This window comes from Protomyctophum parallelum, assembly GCF_964188405.1.
Source record: "Protomyctophum parallelum genome assembly, chromosome: 13".
Lineage (NCBI taxonomy): Eukaryota > Metazoa > Chordata > Actinopteri > Myctophiformes > Myctophidae > Protomyctophum > Protomyctophum parallelum.
The window spans coordinates 31,925,791-31,946,557 of record NC_139708.1 but is presented as its reverse complement, the minus strand read 5'-3'; the positions used below and the strand labels follow the sequence as shown (position 1 = coordinate 31,946,557).

Here is a 20,767-nt window from a genome sequence, read left to right as displayed (position 1 = left end):
AAGTCCCATCAGACTTTATTATGGTAGAATTCCTGTCTCAAACTGTCTGTCAGTCAGTCAGTCAGCCTCTACCTCACACACACACACACACACACACACACACACACACACACACACACACACACACACACACACACACACACACACACACACACACACACACACACACACACACACACACACAGACCTGTGAAACATTAGGAGGGGTTCTCCTCTCCTATAGCTATTCACTTGTCACCATGGTCCTATCATAACAAACCCACAGAGATCCTTCAAAGGCCTCTGACTGACACGTCGAGGGGCACTGTGTTGTTGTGGTGCTGCTGCAGGGAGCATCCAGAGGGCCATGTGCTCTAATGGACAACCCAAGCACACATCTGTCTCTCTGTTTTGACCTGTTTATTTATAAAGGAGTACAGATCCACATTAGCTGACGGCTTAATACCCATTCTGACGGGAGACCAGATTCTACAAAATGTCATCTAAATCCTGACAGTTTTCTGAAAATTAAAAACCCATGTTTTTACGTCAGTGGTGCTCAACCTTTTTCACGTCAAGGACCCCCAGAATTATCTGTATTTGGCCACGGACCCCCCCTCCCCAAGATTTGAGCTCGCTCTGAAAGAATATATATTCAAAGATTTTCAAAGAACACATTTTCATGTAGCAGATCTACAAGCAGATCTACAAGCTCGTAGTGCGGCACTCGGTGCCGCGCTACGAGCTTGTAGATCTGCTATTTTCAATAGCTAAAGTATAACGTGATGCTCAAAACACCAACAGGGGTTCCCGTCTAGAATGGGTTAACGTCCGCTAGTCTTCCTGGGGTCCAAGACATGAATGTACAATACATTACCTACAACATTACATTCACAGTGTATCCAGTGCTGTGTAGCCTATAGGTTCTTTCAGACGGTATAATTATTCCCTGCGCAACAAGCGAATGTTTAGGCTATATACGCTCGCACCGCGTGGTCAATGGATGAAATGATTTACGATGACTGTTACGATGACTTTTTTCTTTTTCTTTTTTAACTTCGGCACAGCATAATACTATGTTTATAGCGTATAGCGGTAGTCTACACCACTGACGACAGACTACACACAAAGAAGATTTAAAAAAAAAAACGTACAAAATTGAATTATCACATAAAAAGAGATACCAACAGGGATACAAAAGTATCAATCTGGTATGTTCTGTAAGCAAGATGTTATTGTATGTTTTGAATGTACAGTGAATTAAGTCTAAGTTTCCTTTTATAACTTTGTTACGAATATCACTCTCTGTCTCATTCGGTCTCTGCCTCTCTGTCTCTCTGTCTCTGTCTCTCTCTCTCTCTCTCTCTCTCTCTCTCTCCTTCTCTGTGTGTGTGGACTATGGAGAGATGATGTCTCTCTCTCTCTCTCTCTCTCTCTCTCTCTCTTCTCTGTGTGTGGACTATGGAGAGATGATGTCTCTCTCTCTCTCTCTCTCTCTCTCTCTCTCTCTCTCTCTCTCTCTCTCTCGCTCTCTCGCTCTCTCTCTCTCTCTCTCTCTCTCTCTCTCTCTCTCTCTCTCTCTCTCTCTCTCTCTCTCTCTCTCTCCTTCTCTGTGGAGAGATGATGGGGCTCAAGAAGAGGAAGAGTGGCTGCTATAGGAAACATAATGTTATTTTATTGTAGTCAAAACGCTGTCATTATAGGCAGGAATTCACAAATCTGTCAGTCAGTTAGCTATCCATTTTGCTCCTCAGTGGGTTGACACATCGATCTGCATCTGCACATGGGCATTGCCAGATGGCATACCATACTGTATGCAGGGAGTGAGAAATTAGCATTTTTTGACACATACTCTGTTGCAAAATGAACCCATCCTGGGAATTTTCACTATTCATCATCACACGTCAACGTATAGAGGCCTGAAGTGCATCATGTAGTCCTGCCACATATTGTCCTTGTGGACAGACAGGAAGGCCACTTTCCAATCTGTAGAGATGGATTGTTTGAGTGTGTGTAATTCAGTGATAGAGCCTGTCACTGAAGCAGCATGCACTCAATTTGTAGCCTGACTGTCAGACTCTGAGAGCCTCCACCAGTGCGCTCAGTCGAGTGGGCGGGGTCTATGGGCTGGAAACCAGGCTACTCAATTTGAGGTGTTTTTGTGTGCGTGCGTACGACGTGTTGTGAAGTGGGGATTAATAACAATAAAGAACTCCCATGCAGCAGCAAGCCTGTGAACGTCATATTTTGTCATGTAAGAACGGACAGGGAGGGGTGTGCACTGTGCACTGCAGTTTGCTGGTGGGAGTTCTCCGTGGGTGGCTAATGGCGACGGCAACCCAGAACTTAAGCATGACTTAGTGGCCGTGTTTACTTCAGGGAGAGACGGGCGACGGACCCCACCCTGCCCCCCAAACCCCCGACCCATGCATCGCGCTCCTTTTCATGGTAATGAATGGAGGAGAGTGGGCGTCGGTTCGTGACTGATCGCTCGCGTGTGTTGTTGGGTGGTTTAGTCGTGCCAGTGATTTCAGGGAGTGGACGGTGGAGGGGCAGAGCCTCGTGAATTGAGAGCACATCACTTCAGTGACAGGCTCTGTCAGCGATATATGCACACACACACACACGCACACACACACACACACACACACACAGTCCTAATACAACAGTGCGGCTTGCCCCATTGTGGCGCTGTAATGGTGTGGAATAGAGTGATGAGTTGGACTGATTGCTTCGCCGGTGGGTCTACTCTCTCTGTCTCTCTCGCCATGCTCCACCGGGCCTGTGTATACGAGGTGAAAGCTGTTGTGCGCACGCAGTGAGCCCAGATGAAAGTATAGACTCGGCGAGAGCAGAGATAGAAGCACAGACTTTTTCTTTTTCTTTCTTTCTTTCACCTTTCTCTTGTTTTTACGTCACTCGGGCGCTGTGGAGGCGAGCGATCCCATTGGCGGCCAGAGAGAGAGAGAGAGAGAGATGCTGCCTGTGCTGTGGCAGGCACAGAGCTATTAGTCACAGCTGTCGTGTCGGGGAGTGAGTCAGTCATAACCTGGTCTCAATGTTATGGTCTTCTTTGTGCAAACCCAATTAGAGGAATGAACAGGATAGATGATTGGTCTTCTTTCAGTGATTCAATCTGTATGAATTCTGCCATCGTGTGAAAACCCTGAAATTAAATGAGGTGTGTGCGTGTGTGTGCGTGCCGTGTATTACTATGTGTGCTCGTGAGTCACATGTCCCCACAGTAGAATTTGAGAAATAGCCAATTTTCGTGGTCCAATAGAAATTAGGAATTTAGAGGTTAGGTGCCGAATATAGTTGATCTATAATCTGAAAATGTGTCAGAGCGCGATGCCTTAAGATCTTACAGATCAATTATTTTAGTTAAGTAAACTCAAGCTTTAGGACAAAATAATTGTAAATATGGCATTCATAAATTTGCTGTGCTAAAATGTTGATGTCCTCAATTATACAATACATACTGTGTGCGTGTACGTGTACGTGTGCATGTGTGCGTGCGCCGTGCGTGTGTGCGTGCGTGGTGTACAGATAATCACATTGCACATTGTACATTTGTACAATTTGTAGATGCATTGCTTACAGTTAGTGTATTAGCACTAAGTGCTACAGTTCTCACTAAGTGCTACAGTTCTCAACATCTGTCCACAGGAGACTTTTCTAAAAATACGAAAACACTTTAGTCTAAAAGGTCACTGAGGACGACCTAGAGAGCCAGTCACACATTCTGACATGTGTCCTTTAGCCTGAAAGTACCCAAGCTGTTCTTCTCATAGACGGGCGGAAATTTGGAGAGACGTATTTTTTTGTCCAGCTTTCGGTGTGTGTAACCCACATTTTTAACATAAACATTAAATGCCATTGACAATGAATGGACAGTTTTGAGTGTCATCAATGTTTGTGTAAACACAAACATTGATGACGAAGGTGAAGACGCCAATTGTGATTGGCTGGAATGAGCTGATGTATGATGACGTACGATGATAAGAGCGCCCCTCACTTCACACGTGTGTGATTTCTTTTCTCTTTCTTTCGAAACAAAATCGGCTGCATGGGTCTCCAAGGCTAGTGTCACCATCGCTTTTGATAATGGACATGTTTTTGCACCTTGCAATGTGTGCAAAGTGTCCATGCACTTCAGCCTCCCTCTCCCCTCTCCCCTCTCTCTCTCTCTCTCTCTCTCCCCCTCCTGTCCTGTCACCTCATCTTCCTCTCTTTCTCTCTGGCAGCCAGCCAATGATAATGACGCAGGCAGAGGGGGAGAGAGAGAGAGAGAGAGAGAGAGAGAGTGAGAGAGAGAGAGAGCCACTGTGTGAGACTATAACAGGCTGGCCGTGGCTACAGTCCTTCAAAGCAAAGCTCCAGTCTCCCTCCAACACATCCTCTGCTGGCAGAGACATGTGGCAGATGTTCTGTCAGCTGAGCCCCACAGAGGACCCCTCTGTGTCTTAACCCATTCTGGACGGGAACCCCTGTTGGTGTTTTAAATACTTAAAAAATAGCAGATCTACAAGCTCATAGCGAGCGCTACGAGCTTCTAGATCTGCCATTTTTTTTTAAATCGTGAAAAAATCTTTGAATATATATTCTTTCAGAGCGAACATTTTTCACTCAAATATGTGCTTCTGCGGGTCCCTCGGAACAACATATTTTCAGATGGGGGTCGGCGGCCAAATCCATATAATTCTGGGGCTCCTTGACATGAAATAGTTTGAGCACCACTGACATATAGAAAACTGTCAGGATTTCGAAGCAGGCATTTGTAGAATCGTCCTCGGGTCTAAATGCTCATGCATTATGCTATATGCTTTAGCTATTGAAAAATAGCAGCTCTACAAGCTCATAGGTCTGCTTGTAGGTCTGCTATTTTTGAAAAATCGAAGAACAACGGACACATAGAAACATGGCTTTTTCAGAAAACTGTCAGGATGCAGAAGACATTTTTTAGAACCTGATCTCGGGTCAGAATGGGTTAAACGCCATAAGCCTGCCCCTGCCCCCCCCCCCCCCCCCCCCCGCGCGCGCGCGATGACGCACGGTGGCACCGGTGCCACCGGGCGGTCGGTCGGCCGGCCGGCGGTTATGTGCCAGATGTGAGGACATGTGACCACAGAGAACACGGACTGGTGGAGAGAGACAATGGACCGACCCCGTGACCTCAGGGTAGAAGAGTGGCGCGTGTTGTCAGCGCGTGGTCCTCCAGACCCGCTGGCAGTGTTTAGATGAATTATATTATATTCTCCTGACAGAGAACTGCATCTGTGCGTGCGTGCATGTTTGTGTGTGCGTGCATGTTTGTGTGTGTGTGTTTTTGTGTGTCGCTTCCTGCTTTGACTCCCCGGTCAGACGGGATGCTCACGGTGCTGGTTGTCATAGCGACGGTACAGAATTGGGGGGGGGGGGGGGGGGGGGGCTCGCACGTTGCCGTTGCTCCGCCTGGCTGTGTGAGTGCGTGTGTGTGTACGCAAGCAGGAGGAGGAGAGGAGAGGAGAGACAGAGTGCTGCAGGAGCGATGGGGAACGGAACACTTCACCACCATCACTGTTTGCATCCATAATCTGCTCTTCTGCTGCTGCTGCCGTTTTGTGGAGATTGCGGACATATCGGTCACTCTCGCTCTCGCTCTCTCTCTCTCTCTCTCTCTGACACACAAACACACACTCACTCGCTCACTGTTGGACTCTTGGTCTAGCCACTCGCGCACACGCACGCACGCACACACACACACACACACACACACACTACGCCGGCATGTAGAGATCGAGGCTGCTGCGGTACGATGCATGTGCCAGGCGTGCACAAGACGGGGGTCTGCCTCTGCTGATTCCCCCACACATACTCTTATACACACACGCACAACACACGCATAGACACACACGCGTCGCGACCGCTTCATCCCAGGGTGGGGGGCCGCTGCCCGGGGCCTACGACGACGACGACGACGGCGACGACACGCTGAGGGACCCCCAGCTGGCCTGGCCTCCGGGGCCACTCCATGCCATGGTAAATACCGCCGCTCCTCGCCAGCGTAGCGCCCGCCGCTAGGTTAGCCTCCTCAGACGCCCTGCCGCCTGGCCCAGGCAGCATGGAGTGGCTAAAGACAAAGAGGTGTCATGTGGAGCCGCGAGGGAACGCCAGCACCTGCTACTACTGTCTGTCTGTCTGCGTGTGTGTGTGTGTGTGTGTGTGTGTGTGTGTGTGTGTGTGTGTGTGTGTGTGTGTGTGTGTGTGTTGGAGGGACGTCAAAGTGACCATATACTATGTGCTCTGGACTGAAATGGATTCACGTGGCTATGATAGGAGCCATTGTTTGGCCGTTATGGTTGTGTATGTATGCGTGTGTACGTGTGTGTACGACTGTACGTGTGTGTATGTGTGCGTGTGTGTGTGTGTGTGTGTGTGTGTGTGTGTGTGTGTGTGTGTGTGTGTGTGTGTGTGTGTGTGTGTGTGTGTGTGTGTGTGTGTGTGTGTGTGTTTGCTGCTGAGCCAGTGTGTATGTTTTGTGTCTGCATGCAGCTTTTCTATAGAGGACGCTCCCTTGTTACCTTCTCTTAGAGAGATTAAGTTGGAATGAACAATATGTGAACTCTTAGCTCCCTCTGCAGTGTGTGTGTGTGTGTGTGTGTGTCTGTGTCTGTGTCTTTGTCTGTGTGTGTGTGTGTGTGTGTGCGTGTGTGTGTGTGTGTGTGTGTGTGTGTGTGTGTGTGTGTGTGTGTGTGTGTGTGTGCGTGTATGTGCTGATGATATATTTTCTATCCCTCCCTCTCTCCTCCCTGCTGGCCCTGTTCCCTCAGGGAGTGACTCTGCGTAAGCAAGAATCGTGTGTTTTGTGACTTTTCGTGTGTGTGACCTCGTAGGTTACATGTGGTCCTTTGAGCTGTGCTTGTGCTTGTGTGTGTGTGTGTGTGTGTGTGTGTGTGTGTGTGTGTGTGTGTGTGTGTCTGTGTGCGTGTGTGTCAGCACATTGAAACACAGCAGTGAGGTCACAGAGAGAGAGAGAGAGAGAGAGAATGCTGGGAAGATGAAAATAATGTAAACAACAACAATAACGTCACATGGAGAATAAATCCACCTTAAAGCTACAGTATGTAGCTTTATGTCCATTGTCTCCCTCTTCTGATGGTGAGAGGTAATTGCAATAATGTCCAAACTACAATAAAGACGGTGACGCATCTAGAGTCCAATTCAGTGCGCTGTGTGCTTCAAATACTGCTAGGTATGCTATATTGCATTAGCATTCTCCACCACACAGATTGGTTAATAACGTTTCATTGCCCTAACTTCTAGCAGTAGAACACCCTCCACTCTTATTGATTGCTCTGTAGCATAACATGCGACATGCGTGTATGCGGTTCCCAATGAAAATGTCCATTCCCCTAATCGCTGTGATTCCCTGAGGCGTGCAGAGGAAGCATGCGACGTGTGGAGGCTGCGCTTGTTTTGGTTCACGTGATAACTCAATCCGTTCACCGCGCGCAGCTTGCCGACTCGGATGTCACGAAACGCCAGCCGACGGCAAACACTGGAGGCAGACACTCGCAAGCCTCAAGAAGGCCTCACTGTACGCGTGCGTTCCTGACGCTCGAATATCAGGCTATTTATAAAGCCATGCATTTGTTGTGAAAACAAAGCACAGGAATCAAAACTATGTCCGCGACAATGCGCCAAACCCCATTAGCATTCATGTCGCGTACACCTGCCATCGGAGTGATAGGGGGCCACGTCGGCAGGAAAACAAGATGCAGTCAGCGAGAAAACCCGTGTAGGATGGCTTTAGAGGGCAGTGGTTCTCACATTGAAAACCCGTGTAGGATGGCTTTAGAGGGCAGTGGTTCTCACATTGAAAACCTTTGTAGGATGGCTTTAGAGGGCAGTGGTTCTCACATTGGGGTCATTGAGGAGTGGTAGCTATTAGCAGTAATACACTATCACAATCATTTTAACAACGTTATCCATTTATATGTTGGCTATATTCAAAAATAGTAGATATACACTGCAGGCACCACACTTCACTTTGTGCCATGCTGGGAGCTTAATTGTACATCTGCAATTTTTGTATTATTTGGATACAATTTTGATTTCTTTTTTTTAACACAAAACTTGCCTGGTTCAAAACGGGTCACATTGATATGAAAGAACCACCGCTGTACCTCAAGCTCTACATTTGACCGGTCTGCCTGGCTTCCTTGTCAGCTCGGTGGCTTTTTCACGGTGCTCTGCGGGTTTTTATTTGGGGTTTTTCATTTATTTATTTTCCCCAGAAAGCCTCTACACAGTAAAAGTCCTTATTGTTAATTTAACGCAGAGTGGACCCACATTGAGGAATTTACCAGCGTGCAAGGCTGTATCTATGCGGTGCATGTGTTTGGTCAGACGCATACTAACAGTCCGACAGGCATTAGTCCGACACCCTACCCAAAACCCAAACCCTAAACCTAACCTCACAGGAAGCCGAACCGGTTTGAACCTGCCGCAGGTTAGTTTTAACCTTAATGTCGGGAGCTACGGGTGAGTTTTAACCGGCCACGCATGTCGGGAGTGTTGTCGGACTAATGCCTGTCGGACTGTTAGTCAGTTATCTGGCGGTCGCGACCCCTCTGGCGGTGTCGCCAATTTATTTTGGGGGAGGCCAAAGCATTTTCTGAGGTCTCCAGCCAAAATGTTGAGAACCCCTTAGTCTAACCAACATACAGTATGCACCCCCTATTGCACTGACTCTTTTCTCTGCATATCTCTCTCTCTCTCTCTCAATGCCCTCCATGCACCCTCTTCGCACTGCTGTGCCAGAGAGCCAGGCTTGTCTGTCTGACACCTCTGTTTGCTTCCCAGTCGCACAGCAGGGAGGCAAAAAGCGTTTTGTCAGTGGAGTGAGAGGACCTTTTGATTGACTTCAGTGAGACACGCCATCGCAGGGCATTTCTGCGCCGCTATCATAGCAACCACGACTGTGATTGCTCTGATTGTAACCTTTCAGCATTATACATATTCACACAGAGGAATTGAAAACAAAAATGTTTAAAATGCCAGAAAAAGAACATTACACAAACACATACACACAATCCATCCATCCATCTTCAACCGCTTATCCGTAGTCGCGTCGCGGGGTAACAGCTCAGTGCTCCAGCTCAGTGCTCCAGACTTCCCTCTGCAGAGCAACATTAGTGACTTGACTTCCTCCTGGGGGATTCCGAGACGTTCCAAGGCCAGTGAGTCGATGTATTTCCTCCAACTGCGTCTTGGTCTGCCCCGGGGGATGTGTGGGTCCATCTTTCTTTTTACCTGCAGAGAGAGAGAGAGAGAGAGAGTGACAGAAAGAGCGCATGTGGGGGCTATAGATAGTTCTTTGTCACAGACCCAAAGCAGCAGCGAACACACCAGCACACAGAAGAAACATGTTAATGTCCCCCTCTGGCCGTTAGCCTGCCAACGCTTCTGCAAATGTGTAATCCCGCTGTGGTCTTTAGTGTAGTAATTAATCTAGTTTGTGGCAAATGATTGATCCTTAATCAGATGCCGATATCTTTATGTCTTGTTGTTCAGCTTCTGGGAGGACGGAGAGGTCTTCTTGGCTCCTGTTCCCTGTCCAGCGTTGCACTGATGAATATTTGATACCATGTCCTGCATCCTTTTGAACATCTTCTCTGCACCACTACTGCTTTTTCTCTTGCGATTTGTTTCATTACATTTTATTTGGTTGTATTTTTCATATCATCTATTGAACTATGTTCTCTGACCCGGTTAAGTCCCTTGCACACAGTCCATTGATTTGCATGGCAAAAAAGGGACAATAACTTTTTAAAACAAACAAACAAAACACGCTTTTCTGACCTCTTGGCACACTTACTCGGAAATTGCCATCCGACAAGAGGTTATGGCATTTCTTCCATCGAGCCCAGTTTGATTCCTGATTGATCAATAAAGAATTGCCTCTGTATGCATGAAGGCTCTTTAAGCATCTTGTACCCAGACTCCCCGAGGGAGGAATTTGAAGAAGTGGCAATTTGGAGATTGTTTTCATGGTGTGGCTCTGCAGGAGGCTAGCCATCTAAAAGATGGTTGGTTTGTTTGTGCGTTTCTCTGGAGCTGATCTCGCAAATCACTAGACCAATCGGCACCAAATAGTTTTATTTCACATTATGTGTCGTACTTTTTGTCATATTTAACTTGTATATAGGAGAATTCTGGACTAGGTTTTTTCTTACCTTTATTTAATTTTTTTTTTATATATAATTAAACTTATAAATATATAAACTAAATATATATAACTTTGGTCCATTATTTCTCCACTTTAATAATACCAATTTGTATTGTATTTTATATAATTTTAATCGTTGATTAGTCACCTTTACATCGAGGTATAGATTGCAAGGATCGGGTGTTCGTGGAATGAGCAACACAGCTAAACATGTGGGTAGCGCCTCCAAAACATTTGCCAATATGGTTGGTATTCAACTAGGGGTGTAACGATACATTTTAACAGCGATACGATACGTATCACGATAAATGGTTGACGATATGATACATGGACGATATTGGTTCATTATGGCGATCCGATATGATTCAATGATTTGAAATCGATACAGTAACTATTTAAAATACATTAAGTAATTAATTCCCTCTTTTTATTTTTTTTCAATATACTTTGATTCTTAAAATTAAAATTGATTTTTCGATGCAGTTACTATATCGTTACACCTCTATATTCAACCCTTGCTTCGAGTTGCTTAGTGGATTGGATGATTGCATTCTCACACAGTAATAAGTTTGCACGTGCTGTACGTGCTAGACGTGACCAACAGAACAACGTTGGATGACTTACAACAAAACGTGGTTGAGGAATGGGATGCCATCCCACAGCAAAATGTGGCTAGGTTTGGTGACCAGCATGGTGCCAAGCTGTTGCAGCTGCTGCTTTTGGATCTTCCACCCGCTATGCTGACTTTCCTAACACTGAGTGGAAAATTAATAAAGTATAAAAATGGCCTATTTGTGTTTTTTCCCCTTATTACTGTGTGAGAGTGCAATCATCCAATCCACTAAGCAACTCAAAGCAAGGATGAATACCAACCACTTGCCATTTTGGCAATTGTTTTGGAGGCGCTATACCCACACGTTTAGCTGTGTTGCTCATTCCACGAACATCCAATCCTTGGGTGACTAGTCAACGATTAAAATGATATAAAATACAATACCAATTGGTATTATTAAAGTGGAAAAAATAATGAACCAAAGTTAAGTTTCCGAACTTTTGTTGCTGAGTTTATATCTGTCGTTCATAATTACTCAAAACTCTCCTCAGTGTTTTGTCCCAAATGGGCCACCATGGTATTTACAAGAGGGCCTTGAATGAAATCACGGTGAAGTATTGTCTATGCGAGACTTCCAGAAGTGTGCATCTCCCACAAACAACGCCGGGAGTTTTTAGTCATTAAGAAGGACGGATATCTATCTGAATGTTCCAGCTATTTATTTACAGCAAAACCCAAGCGCTCCTGCTCTGAGCTGTGGTGGACTGGATATGGAGTTCTGAACATTTTCACCTGTACCACTTCTACCATATAATAACATCAGAGTAACGTATGAAAAAGCCTAGTCTGGAATTCTCCTTTAACTCATATAATGGAAGTCAACAGGGTGCTGATCGGAGAGGACTGAAACTTTACATTAGCGGTAGATCACTGATGTCACAGGCTGGTGGCCACGTGAAGTTCAAGATCCCCGCCATCGGAGCCACGTCGTTCCTTTGTGGATCTCGAGACTCAAATGATTACGCCTTTCCCCCCCCTTACTCTTGTAAGGGGAAAATGTTCTGATCTCTTCATTATGATATGTGTATTAAGAGCCCCTCCTCTCTCCCCCCTCTCGAAGCTACAGTACGATTCTGTATCACAAAGAAAATCCCATGTATTCTATTCCTTTCTGAGCGTCCTCCTCTCTCTCTCTCTCTCTCTCTCTCTCTCTCTCACTGTGTCTCCTGTCTTCTAACCTCTCTCTCTCCCTGTGTGTCCTCTCTTCTGCGGTCACAGGAAGAATGCAAGCAGATCCTGGCCCGTCAGAAGTCCAACAGCCAGTCTGACTCCCATGATGACGAGGTGTCCCCCCCGCCCCCGAATCCGGTGGTCAAGGCACGCCGTCGCAGAGGGGGCGTCAGTGCCGAGGTCTACACCGAAGAGGACGCCGTCAGCTACGTACGCAAGGTACGGCACACATGCATGCATGCATGCACGCACGCACGCACGCACGCACTCACACACACACACACACACACACACACACACACACACACACACACACACACACACACACACACACACACACACACACACACACGCAGACAAAGGTACTTTCTTGGATGGACATACACTCACACAGACGGTACACAAATTGATACAGCACTCACATACCATATCTCATAATAATTTAGTTACTTGGCAGAGAGCTCTGCAAACTTGCTCTCAGCCAGAGGTGGGTGCCAAGATAAATGGTGCATTTATATAGCGCCTTTATCCAAGGCGCTTTACAAAGATTGTGCATTACATTCACCCATACGCACGCACGCATGCACGCACGCAACATATCCAACATATACTTTTGATAAAGCTGAAAATAATAAGCAAAGTGGTCTGCTTATCAGATGTTTATCAGACCCCAAAAATGAATTCATCCCAGTTCCTGTGAATGTGTTGCATCTAATCAGATAGGGGTCAGTGGGATGATAAAGACAGATTAACTAAATCAGAGAGATGGAGCGAGACCGGCAGTAGACCGTAGCGGAACATAACGGCCACTTAAGCACCAAAGTCAATTATGTGACCTAAACTAATTGCATATTGTAGTAATATATTATAGGAGCAGGAGCCAGTTGGAGCCGGAGGTTCTGATATAAATGGCATGACCGAATGGGCCTATTATTCTCTATAGTATATATACTGTACAATGCATAGAGGAATATTTGGTGCTCTCCAAAGAGATTTTAGCCAAAGTCGCAATTCAAATCCTCTCCAAATGTGTTCAATAGTGTGTTTCATATAGTTCAGCCCATTCAACCTCTCGCTGTTCTTGCGTTTCTAATGTCCGCGCCAATATTATAGTTAACCCATTTTGGGGGCGGGAACCGGGAACCCCTTTTGGTGTTTTAACTGTTATACTTTAGCTATTTTTGAAAAATCGAAGAACGACTGACATTTTTAGAATCTGATCTCAGGTCAGAATGGGTTAATCAGACCAGTGTGTGTCCAGTGGAAACCTCGTATGAATCTGATCTTAGGTCAGAATGGGTTAATAGACCGGCTATCAGTATTTTAAACATATTTGGATCAGAGTTTACTGATTTACAGAATCAGAAATGTACGGGCTGAGTAGTCACCCCCCCAAAGGTCCATTCTGAGCCAGGAAAAACCCTGCAATGGGCCTATTAACGACTCCCCGAGGAGGTTAACATTTATGCTCACAGGAAATGAAGCATCATGGCGTCTGCAGATACTTGAACTACTTTAGTCAATTGAACGGCAGCAGCACAACACACCGCTTATATATACGCCTGCGATCGAAGCGGTGCTGATCCGACCCGCGTTGAGGTTTTATGTGTTTTCAAATGTCAGGTTTATACCGGGGATAGATTTCCAATTATTCTGCGATGTAGAGAAAGCCTTTATATACCCATGACACAGAGGAGGTTCACGTGATGCACACTGAGAGGTTGTTTAGGACAAAATGAAGTCGCTCAGAAGACTAGATAGAATAATGAATAATCCATCTTTAAATTCAGGGAATCTCTGCTGTGCGTGTCTGTCCGTCTGTCCGTCCCCCGCGTATCTCGAGAACCCATCAGTGGAAAGTCAGTTGGATCTGTGCTTCTCCATTCTGCAAAATCCCCACTTTATGGATTAATACCCTAATGTCATCAATATGACATCACATTACAGTCGTCACTCGTCATAGACTGAACAGGACTTCATATTTGGGCATGGCGGAAGCTGACATACATAGAACTCCAAATATGGATATAAGAGGGATACAGATCTTCATATATAACAGGGCAGGGATGGAGCTGGAAACCTGATACCCCAAAAAACCTGATAACAATTAAGCTTATTGAGTACCCGTTATCAATAAGCTTCGGGCTTATGAAGCCTGTTATCGACCATAGTGGACCATGAAGTCATGTTTAAACAATCAAGACAAAAGCGATCAAGAAATAAATGTAATCACCCATGCTGGCACAAACATGTGAGACCTACCAACCAGCGCTGCCCGGGGAAACAAAATAGTTTGTGACAGTGCACACATCAACTAGTTAACAGTTTCTTCAATCTTCTTTCACAGTGAACGTTTTTAACTAAAATCTTTGTTTCTGGGGGGTTCCTGGAACAACATATTTTCAGATGGGGGTCGGCGGCCAATTACATATAATTTTTGGGGTCCTTGACATGAAATAGTTTGAGAACCACTCAATCTGAATCTGCCTCAGGTCTCGGATGACCCCAAACTTATGATAAAGAAAATCTGAAATGACTTCTGGAACAACAAAATACACGCTTAGTCGCTTACACACCGCCGTCTTGGTTGTTCCTTCAGCTAGCAGCTATGTGGTTCTATCATGTAGGGAAGAATCTGTGGTAGATCAGTGTTGTTTTTGACAGCAAATTTTGATTTTAGTTTTAGTCATAGTCTTTTGAATAAGTTTAATTTAGTTTTTGTCACATTTTAGTCACCTGAAATGTTCTATAGAGTTAGTCCAGTTTTAGTCGACTAAGTGTCATAAGATTTTAGTCGACTATTCCTACAGTTGATTTAGTCAACTAAAATGTGTTTTGACAGGCCTTGGTGTCGTTGTAATGGCAGATTTGACACTTTGGTTGCATGCTGAAAATACAACAACGCATCGCAGGGCAAAGCTTGTAGATCTGCTATTTTCAGCATGACACTTAGCATAAGACTGGATCTCTTGTCCACTAGTCCCTCCCTAACATTTTTGTCTAGTTTTTATTTGTTGACGAAATTGTACTGCAACAGCAGATATACAGCATGCTTGCAACGCTGTCTGTCTGTCTGTCTGTCTGCTAGACATGTAACGATATATCATATATCGATATTAATCCTGACGATATGAATCGATTCATTGAAATAAAAAAATCGATAAAAAAGTCACACAGTGTATTATCTCTCAGTGTGTTGTCTCCTATAAGGTGACTTTGAGTCGGTGCACAGCAGAGGCCAGTATCAGTCATCTAATCTTGTCTCTCTGTCGCTGACTCCCTCCAGCTCTTCACTGTAATGAAATACAGCTGGGTGAGAAAGGCTGCACCTTGGCCAACAGTTATACTGTAGGCTGCGGAGAGATACAGGCTCGTGCACACCTCGCACACACACACACACACACACACACACACACACACACACACACACACACACACACACACACACACACACACACACACACACACACACACACACACACACACACACACAGATTGTTCCTGCCCTCGTCAGATTGTGATTAACGTGACATGGCTTTCATTTCTGGGTAATGACATAACGGCATGAACTCCCTGTCGCTGTGTTAATAATAATTGCATGCGTGCGTGCGTGTGTGTGTGCGTGCGTGCGTATATGTGTGCATATATGTGTGCGTGTGTACTGTGTATGGCCCAAGTGTCTGTTCCAGAGGTTTCAACCTTGGATGGTAGGGGAGCAACCACACCCTCTGGTTCCTTTGTTCCACATCAAAGACTTAGGCTATGTCAGGCTATATGACACACAACCAGAGATGGCGACTCGAGTTAAAGACTCCAACTCGAGTCACACTCGAGTTGCCACAAATGAGACTCTAGACTCGACTCGGACTCGCCCCTCAAAGCCTCCAGACTCGACTCAGACTCGAGCTCACTGACTCTCAATGACTCGTGGACAATCGACGAGTCATAATTTTTTTGACCCGTTAATTAATGAAATGCCAGGAAAAAGAATCCAATCCCATCCCTTTCCTTTCCCCTCCTGCAGCGCGATTCGATTGCGCAAATGAACCTCCGGTACGCGGGGATCAGCTTCATACCCACAGATATGGCGAGGCGAGCATAAACTGCTGCACCGTGGAGCCTTTCATCGTAACATTTAAATATTAAAACGGCGAAAGTAAACAAATATGTTTGGCTCCGCATCATCTATCCAACATCATTTTTGCATTTGCATTTGCATTTGCACTTTGCACTTTGCATTTGTTCAATACGTTGATAAGATGATAGGATTGTCCGTGAAGGAATGTTTTTGAAACATCGGGGGCCTGTGTTTCATATGATCATCTTCACAGTAACAATAAAAACGTATTTATCAACACAAGGTTACATAGTTGGAAGTGATACACAACTGTATTGCAGCCTTAGGGCCAGGCTATGATGTGTAAATAAATAATTAAATTAATTAAAACCGGAGGATTTTTTTTTTTACTGAGACTCCAGACTCGACTCGGACTCAAGCTGCGAGACTCGTGGACATCTCTGCACACAACCACACACACACACACACACACACACACACACACACACACACACACACGTGCGCGCGTGCATGCATGGCATAAGAGAGAGAGAAAAAATAACAGATTAATTCATGCTATGCGGGCCAGACAAATGTGAATGAGGGGTGAATTAGAACGTAATGTAAAACCACATTACCTCTTCAGAGGAAGGGGGGATTACCTCCAGCCATACACACACACACACACACACACACACACACACACACACACACACACACACTGGCATGTACGCTTACCCGAGCACAGAGACCCTGATGAACCGTAAGCTCCATGAGTCTGAGACCCATCAATTGATTAATTCATTCATTAACTCGGGGAGTTTTCAAATGTAACCAAATCCAAATGGTTCATTTGGTTACATTTCTATAGTCTGATACAAACGGATAAGGTTTAATTTGCAGCGGTGACGGGCGGTTGGGATATGTCTGAGAAGAGACGTTATTATAGTGTTCCTCCAACACAACTTTAGTTTTTTTCAACCAAGGTTCATGTTTTAGGTTGTTTTAGAAATGTGTGTTCATTTGCTGCTTTCTTTAATTTTAACGATTTTAGCAATGTTTGACAGGGGGGCGGGGGCATTCGAACAATTGTGACCAAAGGAAGGAACTATGAAACCTTGCGTTTTTGTCACGTCATGTCACACTCAATTTTGTCACGTCACGTCATATATTGTGCCCAGGTCTCGTGACATCACTATGACATCATCACACATGGGGAAAGCCCCCATATAATATGCCCATGTCTCGTGCCCGAAAATAGGCCTGGCGACCTGGGCCGTGGCTCAGCGGTCCAGGCACCTTGGCTGGTAATCCAGTCTGGCAGTGTGCCGTGGGTTCGACTCCCGATCCCGACGGCCTTTACTGCATGTCACCCCCCATCTCTCTCCCCATTTCAGCCTACTTGTCAGACTACTTTCTATCCCTCCATAAAATATATAAAATAAAGGCAAAAGCAAAATAGGCTTGGCCCTACCTGTGCCCTCATCAAACCCTGTACACTCAAGACACTGCCACCGCTGCCACCCTTAGATCTCCATATATGGAGCTGACCTGTTCTGTCATTCCATATGTTGATCTGACCTCATCAAACCCTGTACACTCAAGACACGCTCCATATATGGCCAGTGCTCGCGACCTCGCCCCCAGGCGTCTTACTGATTATTATTTACTATGTCCTAGTAGACCCCAGGAAATTACATTTGGCCACAAAAGATTGCGGGGTCTATTGAATGTGAAGGAGGAGGTGACGAACTGACATATTGAGCCTATGCCGCACAGTTTGGCAGCGCCCTAGTGTAGTAGTTTGTTCAGACACAGTTTGGCAGTGCCCTAGTGTAGTAGTTTGTATAGTATAGTAGTTTGTTCAGACACAGTTTGGCAGCGCCCTAGTATAGTAGTTTGTATAGTATAGTAGTTTGTTCAGACACAGTTTGGCAGCGCCCTAGTATAGTAGTTTGTATAGTATAGTAGTTTGTTCAGAGTCAGACACAGTTTGGCAGCGCCCTAGTATAGTAGTTTGTTCAGACACAGTTTGGCAGCGCCCTAGTATAGTAGTTTGTTCAGACACAGTTTGGCAGCGCCCTAGTATAGTAGTTTGTATAGTATAGTAGTTTGTTCAGAGTCAGACACAGTTTGGCAGCGCCCTAGTATAGTAGTTTGTTCAGACACAGTTTGGCAGCGCCCTAGTATAGTAGTTTGTTCAGACACAGTTTGGCAGCGCCCTAGTATAGTAGTTTGTATAGTATAGTAGTTTGTTCAGACACAGTTTGGCAGTGCCCTAGTATAGTAGTTTGTTTAGTATAGTAGTTTGTTCAGACACAGTTTGGCAGCGCCCTAGTATAGTAGTTTGTTCAGACACAGTTTGGCAGCGCCCTAGTATAGTAGTTTGTATAGTATAGTAGTTTGTTCAGACACAGTTTGGCAGTGCCCTAGTTTGGAGTTTGTATAGTATAGTAGTTTGTTCAGACACAGTTTGGCAGTGCCCTAGTATAGTAGTTTGTATAGTATAGTAGTTTGTTCAGACACAGTTTGGCAGTGCCCTAGTATAGTAGTTTGTATAGTATAGTAGTTTGTTCAGACACAGTTTGGCAGCGCCCTAGTATAGTAGTTTGTTCAGACACAGTTTGGCAGTGCCCTAGTATAGTAGTTTGTATAGTATAGTAGTTTGTTCAGACACATGGAAAACAACTACTGTGGCCAGATGTAATTTCCTGGGGTCTTGTAGGACTATTATAGTAAATAAATATAATAATAAATAAATTAAATACATCTTTAGCCACGCTAAAATGAAAGGAAGCAGCAAATGAAAATAATTTAACACTCACCTTTTGCTTTCTCTAATAACAACCTAAAACATGAATCTTGGTTGAAAAAAACTAAAGCTTTAAGCTTGGATCTGTGAACTGCTTATACTAGAGGATAATTGCCCGAGATTCGTTCCTGATCTAGGCTGGGGTATACGGCACCCCCCCATCAGATATTTTAGTTTTGTACAGATAATTAAATATACCTATAAATATACATTCTCTAGCCTACTCTAAATCTACTATAATATAATTAAATGTACCATATTCTCTAGCCTACTCTAAATGTACTTCCCAGACCTCACAGAGTCCCTATACAGTGATGACTGATGATACACAGTTCACATCATTTGTACCTCAGGATCATGCATTATGCATTCTTTCCAGCGTGTGTGTGTGTGTGTGTGTGTGTGTGTGTGTGTGTGTGTGTGTGTGTGTGTGTGTGTGTGTGTGTGTGTGTGTGTGTGTGTGTGTATGCGTGCGTGCGTGCATGCGTGCATGCGTGCGTGCATGCGTGCGTGCGTGCGTGTGTGACTATCGCTGCATGCATGGTTGTCTTCGTATAGCAAGACATCTGTTGCTTTAGCCTTAATTATAGCGCACTGCCCTTAGAGACAAAACACACACACACACACACACACACACACACACACACACACACACACACACACACACACACACACACACACACACACACACACACAATTGATTCCATCCATGTCACCACTAAATATCCAACTCTCTCTCTCTCTCTCTCCATTCCCCACACTAAAAGAGCTTTAGTTTTCTGCAGTGCTGTTCCATAAATACAGGCCTCTGAGGCTTTGTAGTGGCGGCAGTGGCCATTCCATACACACACACACACACACACACAAACACACACACACACACACACACACACACACACACACACACACACACACACACACACACACACACACACACACACACACACACACACACACACACACACACACACACACACACACACACACACACACACACACACACACACACACACACACACACACACACACACACACACACATCCACCAAACCACAAGGCCTTGTACATGAACTCCAAAAAATGCATGTTTTCTGAATGAGTCCAGGCCTCTTGAGGACTTTGGAGGAGTGGTGCAGTACATATGGAGTTGTGAGGACTTTGGTGGAGTGGTGCAGTAACATATGGAGTTGTGATCCACCAACAGGCCTCTTCCCAAAATACACAGGCACACGTGTGGTTCTAGTCCTTTCAGAGGCTGCCAATACACTGCTCTTTCATTGACTCTTGTTTAGTCAGCGTTTTGAAGTCTCATGTGTGTTTGTGTTGGTGGTTTCATGTGTTCTCTGCACCTGTGCAGCATCGGGGCTGTCGCGATCATGACATTTTCAACTTTCAACTTGTTGTAGTCCATGTGTTGTATTGAGACCACTGCCTTGTGTCCACAGGTGATCCCAAAAGACTACAAGACCATGACGGCCTTGGCCAAGGCCATCTCCAAGAACGTGCTGTTCGCTCACCTGGATGACAACGAGAGGAGGTATGCACACAATCCCACTGACGCCACTCGAATGCACTTCAGACATCCGCTCCGCGGGGCATCCAAACGATAAGCCCGTGTCTGAATGAGCCATTGTGGCCTTTGAGCACTTTGCCCCGGCAGCCACTGCGTGCCAGTGTTCGCCTGCATTGGGATCCGGTGGAGTCCACAGAGACACAGAGAGAGGGAGAGGGAGGGCTACATGGGCACAGAATAAGAGCTGCGGTGGGGGGAGAGGGCGCCGGGGCACAGATGGGTGGCTACGGTACGGGGGCGCCTGGTGTCTGTCTGTGTGTGTTGTGTTGCTGTTGGTAGCCATGGCAACGTGTTCAGTTGTCAGTAAAGTGCAGTGTGTTCCGATATATGGGCGGGGGCGGGATTATGTTA

General features: G+C 45.5%; 1 protein-coding gene across 2 annotated transcripts in view; it reads left to right on the top strand.

Annotated features, from left to right (window-relative positions):
* prkar1b (protein kinase, cAMP-dependent, regulatory, type I, beta) overlaps window positions 1-20,767 on the top strand; it is a 118,546-nt gene that overhangs the window by 13,143 nt on the left and 84,636 nt on the right. Inside the window, exons 1-3 of one of the 2 annotated variants that reach the window (XM_083779385.1) lie at window positions 5,536-6,000; window positions 12,024-12,194; window positions 20,289-20,380. In XM_083779385.1, the coding sequence (XP_083635511.1) occupies window positions 5,998-6,000; window positions 12,024-12,194; window positions 20,289-20,380 (266 nt within the window). In that variant the 5' untranslated portion in view covers window positions 5,536-5,997. Of the gene's footprint in view, window positions 1-5,535; window positions 6,001-12,023; window positions 12,195-20,288; window positions 20,381-20,767 lie in introns of those variants that run through there. The other variant, XM_083779384.1, reaches the window with a different exon arrangement.